Genomic DNA, 12,719 nt, shown 5'->3' on the forward strand with positions numbered 1-12,719 from the left:
ATTATTTTACTTATTTACATTCTAGCTTTTCTCCCCCTTCCTGGTTCCCCCACACACAGTTCATCACTCCATTCCCTTGCCTTCCAGAGGGTGCTCCCTCTCTGTCCCCTCCTCCCTAGGTCCTCAGGTCTCATGATTAGGTGCATCTGCTCCCACTGAGGCCCAACCAGGCAGTCCTCTGCTACATGTGCCTGGGGCCTTGGATCAGCCAGGTGTTTGCGGCCTGGCTGGTGACTCAGTTTCTAGGATTTCCCCCCTGGGTCCAAGTTAATTGAGACTGCTGGTCTTCCTATAGGGTTGCCCTCCCCTTCAGCTCCTTCAAATTTTCCCCTAATTCCTCCATAGTGGTCTCTGACTTCAGTCCAATGGTTGGGTGTAAGTATCTTTATCTGTTTCAGTCATCAATGCATAAAATCTTTAAAAATCAAAAGTAGTTTTAATGATAACCTTATGAAAAACGAGGGGAGAATTTTTCAGACTTGTGACATAATCTCAGCTCTAGTTTATCATCAGGTATGTGGCTGAGAAATATAATAAGAGATAAGCCTATCTAATATCTTATGCTTATGAGTGAGAGTAAAATAATAGTCAACTCAGGGATGCTATATGAGCTAAATAAGGTAGTAAGTTTGAGAGCTTTTTCAGAGTTTTTCATTCTTTTGGCATGTGAGTAATCTAAACCCTGAAATGCTTTCAGTTATTAAAGGGGTGCATGTAAGAGTTCTCTACTCAAAGGTCCTGTGGGACAAAGGATCGGTCCATACTTCTTTACTGTGCCTTTCTCTCATCCTTTCCCTTAGGTTCCAACACCAGACCCGGACAGATAGCCACAGAGCTCCAAAGTGGTTACTCTGGAATGCTCATTGTATTGAACCCTGTTCTGCACCTGCGGCTAGATTCTTTTCTGTTTATCTTTTTGCTAAAGATTGCTTATCTGGGGCAATTATCTCTCTAGCTGAGCAGATGTATGAGGCAACAGCTCACTGAAGAGACAGTTGCTCAAAACAGCCCGCATTAACCTGAAACTCGGGAATGTATAGAATTTTGTTCTGTACATACTGAGTTGGCCATGTCAGTGTATCAGGGTTTTAATTACATAGAAAAAAAGTACATTTTATTCATGAAAATTGATTTTTTTTTGTGGTACTGGGTGGTGAACACAGCCTTGTGCATACCAGGCACACAATACTTTGCAAATATAAACTTAAAATTTAACTCCACCAGAAGACCAACAGAGTCAACTAACCCGGACCCTTGGGGCTCCCAGAGACTGAATCAGCAACCAAAGAGCATACATGAGCTGGACCTAGTCCTCTCCACAGCAATGTGCAGTTTGGTCTTCATGTGGGTCCTACAACTGGAGTGGGGACTATCCCCAAAGCTGTTGTCCGTCTGTGGGATATGTTCTAGCTGGGCTACCTTGTCTGGCTTCAGTGGGAGAGGAAACAGGAAATGCCTAGCCTTAGAGAGATTTGAAGTGGCAGGGTGGGGAGATATACAGGGAACCCCCACCCACTCAGAGGAGAAAAGGAGGGGAAATAGGGGAAGGATTGTGGGAGAGGGTGACCGGGAAGGGAGCAATGAGCAGGATGTAAAGTGAATAAGTATAAAGTAAATTTAAAAAAAGTATTTCTTTTAAAAAAACAATTAACAACAACAAAAAGATTCTGAAACAGGATAGTAAATAATTCATGATCAAATTCTGGCCCATTGTTTATTTGGGGGGGCTGTAAGAATGGTTGTAAAATATTTGTAACAAAAATATGGAATTTTAATTTGAACACAAAATGCAGGTGAAAATACCCATCCAGAAAAGTAACAAACCTCAGGATGAACCACATGCTTCACTCCAAAGTGTCCTGGCCTCTAGCAGGCACATGAAATATAAGGCAAACCATGAAGATAACAGTTAATAGAAAGAAAGAGTCTAAGGTTTTAGATGCATTTTCCTAAGTATCATTTCTGTAGCTAATGTAAATGAGCTTCTTTTTCTCCACTCTTTACCAAAAAAGACAGGCAACAAAATCCTAGCAAGGTACATGCTGTAAGCTTAGGGGTGTTTACAGAGAAAAGGAATGTTCAAAAAGAGGTTTGGGGGAGTAGGAGTGAGGGAATAGAACTGAAGCCCTGAGTGCCAGCAGAAAGAATGGAAAGAGGCAACTTAGGGAGGTAGGAGGTAGAAGGTGGCGAGACCCTCTAGAATACAACAAAGACCTGGAAAGTGAGAGACTCTCAGGTCTCAAAGGGAGGGATCTTAGATAAAATGCCCTCCAGTGGGGAGAGGGAACTTATAGAGCCCACCTCCAGCAGGAAGACAGGGCATCAAGTGAGGGATGGGGTTGCCACCCAACTCCAACCCATAATTGTTTCTGTCTGAAAAAACTGCAGGGATGGAAATGGAGAGGAGCCAGAGGAAAAGAAGGTCCACCGTCAGGTCCAAAGTGGGATTTAGCTCAAGGGGAGGCTCCAAGACCTGACACCATTACTGAGGCTATGGAGCATTCCAAAACGGGGCCTATCATGACTGCCCTCTGATAGACCCAACAAGCAGCTGAAGTCAGAAGCAGATATTTACACCCATCCAATGGACAGAAGCTGCTGACCCCTGTGGGTGAATCAGGGAAAGACTGAAAGAAGCTGAGAAGGAGGGTGACCCTGTAGGAGGACCAGAAGTCTCAACTAACCTGGACCTCTGACATCTCTCAGACACTGAGCCACCAACCAGGCAGCATATGCCAGCTGATATGAGGCCCCTGACACATATACAGCAGAGGACTGCTGGGTCTGGGTTCAGTCAGAAAAGATGCATCTAACCCTTGAGAGACTTGAGGCCCCAGGGAGTGGTGAGGTCTGGTGGGGTGGGGGTAGAGACATCCTCTTGGAGATGGGAGTGGGGTGGGGGGGGAGGAGGTATGGGATGAGGAGGAACACTCAGAGGGCAGACAGGGAGGGGGATAAAGACTAGACTGTAAAAAAAATAATAATAAAGAATTAAAAAACTAAGAGGTTTGATCCTGTTCCAGTAACATATAGATCACTATTATTGTGATTTTGTCATTTAACATTCTGAGTCAGTCGGTTTTTTTTTTCTAATATGCATTTCTATAGTGCAGTTGAAAGTATTACTTAATTAGAAAGATACTAATATTTGTGAGTTTTAGTTTGATATAGTTTGAAAAAATATCATGAATGTTTCAGGTTTTATGATGGGGTCTTACTCTATACCCCAGGCTAGTCTAGAAATCACTATGTAGCCTAGACAGGAACTCACAATGATCCTCCTATCTCAGCCTCACAATTTCCAGGATTACAGTCATGAACAGCCATATTGGGCTGAAAGCATATTTTAATGGCAAAAGAGGCTTTATCAGAGGTGGATGCTTGGAGCCAACCATCAGGCAGAACTCAGGGAAACTGGTGGGGGAGCTGGAGGAAGGACTAGAGGAGCAGAGGGGGATTGCAACCCCATTGGAAGAACTACATAAACTGCCTTGTTCTCCCAGAGTCTAGACCACCAACCACGGAGTGGACCTAAAGGGATCTTTGGCTCCAGATACATTTGTAGCAGAGGATGGCCTTGTCTGAAAGTGAGCAGAGGCCCTTGGTCCAGGGAGGTTTGATGCCCCAGAGTAGGGGGATGCTGGAGCTGGGGGCAGGAGAGTGTTGGGGAGGAGGGGAGCAAAGGGGAGGAAGGAGGGCTGCTGTGGGATGGGGGGTGGGGTGGAGGAGGGGTAACCGGGAAGTGGGATATTGTTTGAGATGTAAATGAATGGAATGATTAATAATAATAAAATTTTTTAAATAAAAAAATAATAAAAGAGGGCTGGTGAGATGGCTCAGTGGGTAAGAGCACCCGACTGCTCTTCCAAAGGTCTGGAGTTCAAATCCCAGGAACCACATGGTGGCTCACAACCATCCATAATGAGATCTGACTCCCTCTTCTGGAGTGTCTGAAGACAGCTACAGTGTACTTACATATAATAAATAAATAAATAAATAAATAAATAAATCTTTAAAAAAAAAATAAATAAAAGAGGTCTTATATATGTATGAATAAATTGGGCCATTGAGGCTTAGCCTATCAAAAGCATCCAGTAATTACTTATGAAATATATAAAAACTGATAAATATATAAATTTAGTGGTACTCCACAAATAATCAGTATACATTTTAGATGCTTGCATATATAACAATCTAAAGAAGCAACATAATGTAGATAATCACTCATTTTAATAAAATTATTTTTCTTAAAATTTGCAAATCCCTAAGGAAAACCCTAAAATGAATGTAAGGTGGCTGTGTAGCTACAGAAAGTATTGCAGAATGAACCTTCTCATTTTGAGGAGAGAAGGAACACAGACAACTTAAAAACTACTCTCTGGATACAAGTCAAGTGGAGCTTTTATCACTAACTGCCATTGAAACAATAAGGCTACAGTTCCATAAATGAAGTAACAGCAATGGAAACAGAGTAACAGGGACGAGCTTTACAAATGAAACCTAAAACCAGGACAAAAGTCATGAAATCATCAGTCTTGGAGAAGGGAAGAATATGGACTTTATGGTTGTCTACAACTTATGACACATAGAATTTATAACACATCAGTAAAATATATGTCAATCATAGAACAAAGATCAGAGAGACATGGATTACATACTTTAATATTTTATTCTATATTCAAAAGTGAATTCTGATACATTAAAAAAAATACACTGTAACCCTTAAGACAGTCATTAAAATGATAGCTAAGCATATAGTGAGATTAACACTTCAAAAATTCAATCCAAAAGGTATTGAAAGATAAAAGAAAAAAAGATGGCTTAGAGGTTAATAGCACTCTCTGCTCTTCCAGAGGTCCTGAGTTCAATTCCCACCAACCACATGGTGGCTCACAACCATCTGTAATGGGATCTGATGCCCTCTTCTGGTGTGTCTGAAGACAGTGACAGTGTACTCATAGAAATAAATACTAAAAAACAAAACAAAACAAAACAAGAAAGTAAGTTGGAGAGAGCAGGGGCTGAGGGGTGGGGAGGAGAAGAATAGAGCAAGCAGGGTTTGGAGCAAGAGGGAGAAAGGGAAAGGGAAACAATAAAAGAGCGCTAGTTGCTGGGAATTGAACTCAGGACCTTCGCTTGCTCGAGTCCCACTTGCTCCGGCCCAACTTCCTCCAGCCCTAAATTACATAATTTTTAAGTGGTGAATTTTTACGTATTACAGTGTTTCAAACTACATGAAGCAAAATAATTATAATTCAATGAAAAAAAAGCATTTGAAAGTCAGGAATTAAACATTGTCTCTGAAATATTGAGGGAACAAGAAAATAGAAAACAGACTTCAAGAATAGATTAGCCAACTTAATCTATTTGATAATTATATAACTTCCTACAACCAATAGTAGAATCTATGCCTGATTTATATGTGCGTGGTACATTTACCAATGCAGTCCCTACTCCCTGGCAAAAAAAAATAAGTCTTAATAATGCTAACAGGATTCAAATGATATTTGAGACTGGGTTTTTAAAGCACCATGAAATTAAATGAGAAATCACAATAAATCCCTGGAAAATGTCAAAATTTTCAAATAGGAAAAATTAATATATGTCTAAGTAACTCATGGCCAAAATGGAAATCAAGCCATTTGAACAATTCATGGGAAAACACTTATACAGCATGCCTGAAGTTCTGGGATCAATCCAAAAATAGCAAAGTATTTCAAAACAGGCATATCATTTTCAAATTTTATTATTTATTAAGAATTTCATGTATAAGTACTATATTTACATCATTCCCCACCCCCTCCTCCTTCCAACATCTCCTGTGTCCCCCAACTATGACACCTTCTCAAAGTCATGGCTTCTTATTCTTTATTTTCACAGACATACATACATTTATAAATACAATCTGATGAGTCCCTTTAATGTTACTAATATATCTATGTGTTTAGATCTGATGTCTTGGGATTAAATAATCTATCATGTGACTGTTTCTGGAGAAGACTGATTTGCCCACTCTTAGCACTGTCTTAGTCAGTGTTTTATTGCTGCGCAGAGACACCATAACCAAGGAAATTCTTATAAAAGAAAGCATTGAATTGGGGGCTTGCTTATAATTTCACAGTTTTAGTTTGTTATCATTACAACAAGGAACATGGCAGCAGGCATGGCATGAATGATGCTGGAGAAGCAGTTGATAGTTCTACATTCTGTTCCATGGTGACACCAACAAGGCCACACCTCCAAATCCTTCCAATCCTTTCAAGGAGTTCAACTCTCTGATGACTAAGCATTCAAATATATGAGTTTATAGGGGGTATTCTTTTTAAAACCACCACAGTGATCATTAATTGATTGTAGTTCTTCGTCTAGGAGTGTGAATTCTTGAGATTTCTCCCATCCATATTGGCATACCAACTGTTTTCATTTTTGGGGTCTTGTTTAAGCAGCCATAAGGTTAACATTTCATGGGTCCAGCTTCCTTTTCATTCATATATATATATATATATATATATATATATATATATACACATGTGTGTATACACACATATATATTCATATATATAAGAATATAATATGCATATAAGCTACAGTGTACTCATAAATAAAGATTCTATGTTACCTTACACAATATAATTTTATCTTGAGATTTCAGTGCTTCATTTTGCTTTATAACTGAAGAGTATTCCATGTATGTGTACCCAGTTTTCATTATTTGATTTTTGGTTTGGTTTGGTTTGGTTTGGTTGAAAACAATTAAGGCTGCTTCCATTTCTTAGCTATAGTGAATACAAAAGCAATGTACATGGCTGAGCAAGTGTCTGTGAAGTAGGATGCCTAGTCCCTTGGACATATGTAATGAGTAGTATAGCTGGGGTTTATGGCAGATTTATTTGTAGCTCCTTGAGACCTCTCCACATGTATTTCAATAGTGGCTGCATCTTTTTGAAACCTAGTGCAGGGGCCCAACTTGAGACCCATCCCATGGACAAGCACCAATCGCTAACACTATTGATGATACTCTGCTATGCTTTCAAATAGGAGTCTAGCATGGCTGTCCTGTGAAAGGCTCCACCCAGCAGCTGACTCAGACAGATGCAGATATCTACGGCCAAACAGTGGATGGAGTTTGGGAACTCTTATGGAAGAATAAGAGGAAAGATTGCTGCCTAAAGGGGATAGGAACTCCACAGGAAGACCAACAGAGTCAACTAACTTGGACTCTTGGGGCTCTCAGAGTCTGAACCACTAACCAAAGATCATACACGGGCTGGACCTAGGACTCCCAGCACATACATAGCAGACGTGCAGTTTGGCCTTCATATGGGTTCCAAACAACTGGAATGGGGCCTATACCAAAAGCTGTTGCCTGTCTGTAGGATATGTTCTAGTAGCCAGGCTGCCTTGTCTGGACTCAGAGTGAGAGGAAGCACCTAGCCTCACAGAGATTTGAAGTGCCAGGGTGGAGGGATACCTAGGGGGGTCCTACCAGCTGAGAGAAGAAGGGGAGGGGGAAGGAGGAAAGGAGTAAGTGGGATATAAAATGAACAAGTAAAAAAAAATAATTAAACTTAAAAAGAAAAGAAAATGCTTGAACTCAAGGACTGAGTATCTGTTTCTCCTCTCAATTACATTCATGCATAGTGTCTTTTCTCAAGCTCATACTTCCTGCTTCCTCATTATGTCCTGCTTATGTATCAGCGTTATTTTTAAATTCCTATGGCATAGATCATCCTACAGAGTATACATAGTCCAATAATTCCTGCACATATATCCCTTCAATATTATCCTGGGTGGTCAGGTCAGAACACATGGTCTAGATCAACCAGTATATCAGCATGTCAGATACCAAGTCAGAAAGTACCAAAAGATGAGTATGGATTATAGTCAGAAACCTTGAAGAATGGGTAGGCATTTCATGGATGCCTTGGTGGTGAAGGTGGCCGAGTTGAGAGACCTTGCAAGCCATACTGTCCAAGCAATATAGAGGGGAGAAGGCAGTGCCTAGGGAAGCTTCTGCCACGTTTTGTGAATAACGTCGGGAAGGAAACAGGTCTAAGGGCTCTCCTTGCACTAATTACTTCTTCAGGCTTCCTGAAACCCAAAGTTGCAAGAGGATAGAGGGGATCGGTTTTTCCTTTCCTCTATGCTGGAGCTGATTTCTTCTGGTGGGACTCTGGAGGAGAGAGAGAAATGTGTTAAAAAGCATTTATTGAATTGACTACCTGTGTCACCTACTATGTAGGTTTTTGAAAAGGTCAATACATTCGGGTATCCAAATGCAGAAAAAGAGGAGAGGCTCTGAAACATGGGCAGGGGAGGGAGCCAGAGCTTCCTCTTCTCTTCCCAAAGTATGGGTGATACAAACTTTCTGCATCACCTGGGTTACATAGCTCTTTCCTTTCCGCAGGGTGAGTGAGATAGCCACAGTCCAATGTTCGAAACTGGTATTTTGTTAATCATTAGTTTTCTACCTATCGTTCAACAATTGTTTGAGAACATTTGGTATTTTGTAAGTAGCCAATTCAAGTACAAGCGTGACAGGTCTTCAGAGTCGAAAAATTGGAGACCGATCTTTTCCTTTATTTTAAACACTTTATTTTAAATGAAATAGTTTTGTGCTCATAAGAATAACACATGTTCAGTAGAATAAATGAAGTTTTTTTAAAAAAAGAAACTATTAAAAAGAAAAGAAAATCTCCATTTCAACAGCTTGCTTCACTTCCAAATGATCTGCCCATACCCTTTATGCGCAGGTGTAGACCGTGTGTAGAATGAACATCGGTGGCTAAGAGATGAAGTGGATTGAAGAAGTATATGATTTGCTCTTTAAAAAAAAAAAAAAGATAAAGTGGTCCCCAAATCCTCTGAGATCTTAACAGGAAACGGTATTAGGAAAAGATGCAGCCTCTCCCTAATGAGCACACAGGACTAAACACACATCACGAACCATATTTGACCTCTGGAATTTGCAAGTAACAAAATGAATGACAAGGCCTCATGCTGTGGGGGAAGGGACAGAGAGTGGTGGGGGTAGTGAGGGGGAAAGTAGGCTGGCTCCTGACGCACTTTCTTGTGCTTGGGAGGGGAACTAAGGGACCTGAGCCCACTGGTGACGTTCCTGTCACGTGATCAGGAGCAGACGTATGCAGAAGTCTCTCTTCCAGGTACCAGCTACCAGCTCCTTATCTCCGTGGAGGAAGGCAGACTTGAAACTGAACGACAGAGGGGGGGGCAACTGCCCTATAGCCCGGCAGGTTGGTACAAGCCAGGGATTCCTGAGGGAGGGGTGGTAATGGACAGAGGCTACCCAGCAGAGAGGACTCTGTCTGCTTTTCAGATACCGCCCCCTTTCCACCCCCATTCATTTTGGCGCAGAAGATTGTGTGAGTGTTGGGGGTAGCCGCTCTGATATTCTCGGAGAACTGTGGGCTAATGGCAGAAGGAAATGTGAGAAGGAGTCATTTCCCAGGGATAACTACAAATCCTTCAGTGCCTGCAGAGCGCTGGGTAGGAATGACAGCAGGCTAAGACCAGAGCTGATTCCAAACAGATCCTGGAGTCCTGTCCAGATGCTCACCGACTTGGTGCAGGAAATGGATGGGGATGGGGGACCGGGTCACTGGAAGGAGAACAGGGGTACAGAATACCAATAGAGATGTCATGGGAACAGTGATTGAGCTACATTGCCTTATAGAGGAGGAGGATGGGGGAGGGGACAGCGGGGGGGGGGGTTGGTGATGGCCTAATCCCTTTTAGGTAGCAGGAGAGGGGCAGGGGTCCTGACTCCAGGCTGAGGAAGGCGAACTGCCCAGGCCAAGGCTCCTTTTCCTTTCCTTTTCTTTTTCTTTTTCTTTTCTTTTTCCTTTTCTTTTTCTTTTTCCTTTTTTTTCTCCTTTTCCCTTCTCCAACCCCCCCCCCAACCATTTTGGATCCCAAAATGGTAGGCCGAGGTGACCAAGGGTGGGGGTTGCTGCAGAGGAGAGAGACAGGTTTAGTAGGAGGCTCAGCTCCTAATTAGGGAGTGACTCCCCAACTCGGAGGGATTCCAAAGCAGGTATTAAAAACCCAAATTGTTAGCGTTCAGAAATAATTTGTCCCTTTCACTGTAGAAAGCTGGGTGGGTTTTTTTTCTGGGTTTGTGTGGAGGAAGGGGTGAATGCCCTGCCTTCTCCTGCTTCCTCTATCTCCGTTTTCAGAAAAGTACTCAGCTATTATCAAGGGCCCCTAGGGGCATGGGTTGGGTGGGGGGGTCCTAGTACAGAGATCTGAGGGCAGCAAGACCTGACTTCTGACTTTCAAAGTCCTGAGCTATACTCATTTCGGTGAAGTGAGAGCAGATTTGTTCAGGGAAATCAGACACAGGGAAACAGTTTTCTTTTCTGCAGCCTTAGGACTAGAAAAAAAAATAAAGGTAAACTGTTGAGGGAAACACGTGGAAGAAAATCGGAGAACACAGAGAAAGGAAGATGGGCTGAGAGGGAGAAACTGGCAAAGTTTGGACGAAGATTCTTGGTCCTGCCTGTTAGTCATTTTCGACTTCTAATCCTTCGCCATCTGCTTCCCATCTCCCCACAGGTCTTCAAGTCTGTGGCTGTAGGCAGCAACCCAGCCAAGGAAAGGGACGACCTGCAGCATCAGTGCAGGTTAGTGAGTGAAGGGACATGCTCCACCCTGGAATTAGAGCAAAAGACAGGGAGGCCACTGCTCACCTCTTCCCTCCAATCCTCCTCATTACAATTTCAAGACACATTGCACGGTCCTGAGGGAATTTGATCCTTTGCAGCTGGTGATGCCAACATGGAGGCCACGTAGGGGAGGAGAAAGGGTGGCATTCATCATACTCTCTGAGGCTATCAGAGCCTCACCCCCTAAAATCTGCATATGGTTTTTAAAATAAGTTTTATAAATGCAAGGATAAGAAAAAATGAAACTACTCCATCAATTCCTGTTGTTCTTTGTAAGTTGAAACTACACAGCAGAGCCAGAACAAAGTTGAGACACCATTATTCTCTGTTTCTTAGCACATGTCTTTATTGGTAAGGAGAAACACCTTTGACATTTCCTGCAAGGTTGGTTCCTGTAAGTGTGTGGGGAAAGGAATCTAAGGGTAAGAGTGCACCTGGAAGGTGGATTAAGGTAGTTTGGGAAAACCATGAGAGAAGGAAAGCAACCATTGAAACCTTGCGCCCTTAGCGTTCTTTTCTTTGTCTTCTAGGACAGGCAACAAAGACTAATTGCAACATGGAAAAGTTCTACAAAGAAAATGAAGGAAAGCCAGAAAACAAGGGAAGGGCAGAAGACGAAGGAAGTACAGAAGAGGGAGGAAAAGCAGATGAAGACAAGTCAGATGCAGAGGGAAAGCCAGCACGCCAGGGCAAGCTAGAGGTGGAGGGAGGGCCAGGTGAGCAGGCACAGCACAAAGGTGAGGGGAAGCCCGAGAAGCAGGGAAAGTCTGACGGGGAGGGCAAGCGCCAAGGGGAGAGCAAGCCCGATTCCCAGGCAAAGTCAGCCAGCGAGGCGCAGGCTGCAGAAAAGCGCCCCGCTGAAGATTATGTGCCCCGGAAAGCAAAACGAAAAACAGATAGGGGGACAGATGATTCTCCCAAGAACTCCCAGGAGGACTTACAGGACAGGCATGTAAGCAGTGAGGAGATGATGAGAGAGTGCGCAGATATGACTAGGGCTCAGGAAGAGCTGAGGAAGAGGCAGAAAATGGGTGGTTTTCACTGGGTGCCAAGAGATTCACAGGATGCTTTAGTCCCCAGGGGCCAGCGGGGAGTCAGGGGGGTGAGGGGCGGCGGAGGCAGGGGCCAGAAGGACTTAGAAGATGCTCCATTTGTTTAATGCCTTCAGACTTTCCTTCTGGATTCTTTGATGGGAAATATTACCAGCCCTGCTTTCCCTGGCAGGCTTTTGCCAGGCTTTGTGCTTTAACCTTGTGCCGAGATTTTCCTTTAGGTGTCACTCCTGTTACCAGCAGACAGCACTATGTCTTTTAGTAAAGGACTTTCACCCATGTGCATGGAAGAGATGTTCATGGTATACTGTAAAATAATAAAGATAACAGTTTGCAGAACCACAGATCCAGTATCGGTCCATTTTTGAAAACAGAATCAGCATATAGAGTATACACACAAGGAAAACTACGTAGAACTATAAGAAATAGTGGTTTTCTCTGTGTGGTAGGATTTGAGACGTTTTATTTTCTCATATAACCATTGCCCCACTAAGAACAGAGCCTACTCTTTTCTAAATATTTATTTATTCATTTTGTATGCAGCGTTCTGCCTGCATGTACATCTGCAGACCAGAAGATGGCATCAGATTCCATTACAGATGGTTGCGAGCAACCATGTGGTTGCTGGGAATTGAACTCAGGACCTCTGGAAGAGCAGTCAGTGCTCTTAACCTCTGAGCTATCTCTCCAGCCTGACGCTAGTTTTGTTATAAGAGAAACAATAAAAGGTAAAATAAAAGGCTAGGTGCAGTGATACATGCCTTTAGACATAGCACTCCAGAGGCAGAGGCAGGCAGATTTCTGACTTTGAGGCCATCCTAGGCTTTATTGTCAATCAACTAAGGCCAGCCAGGACAACAGAGAGTGACTCTGGATATCATATTAAGCAGTCAAAATAACTAAAATTGAGCTTGTAAAGGCAAAGAAGACCCTTAAAACTCTTGTCAGAATACAGAATCACAGGTAAAACTGCACTGCCTCT

At 42.8% G+C, this 12,719-nt stretch overlaps 1 protein-coding gene across 1 annotated transcript; it reads left to right on the forward strand.

Annotated features, from left to right (window-relative positions):
• The first annotated feature begins 9,131 nt into the window (after nt 1-9,131).
• Tceal5 (transcription elongation factor A like 5) lies at nt 9,132-12,075 on the forward strand. Its single transcript, XM_021154020.3, has 3 exons — nt 9,132-9,254; nt 10,576-10,643; nt 11,216-12,075. Exon 3 carries the CDS (start codon nt 11,242-11,244, stop codon nt 11,842-11,844), a length of 603 nt encoding a protein of 200 aa, XP_021009679.1. The 5' UTR covers nt 9,132-9,254; nt 10,576-10,643; nt 11,216-11,241; the 3' UTR covers nt 11,845-12,075.
• Nucleotides 12,076-12,719: the final 644 nt, after the last annotated feature.

Source organism: Mus caroli, unplaced genomic scaffold, assembly GCF_978045245.1.
Source record: "Mus caroli unplaced genomic scaffold, Mus_caroli_1 scaffold_5, whole genome shotgun sequence".
Classification (NCBI taxonomy): Eukaryota; Metazoa; Chordata; class Mammalia; order Rodentia; family Muridae; genus Mus; species Mus caroli.

What these genes read in the sequence shown, in the direction of transcription:
- Tceal5 (XM_021154020.3), top strand. Translation starts at nt 11,242, where the DNA reads ATGGAAAAGTTCTACAAAGAAAATGAAGGAAAGCCAGAAAACAAGGGA.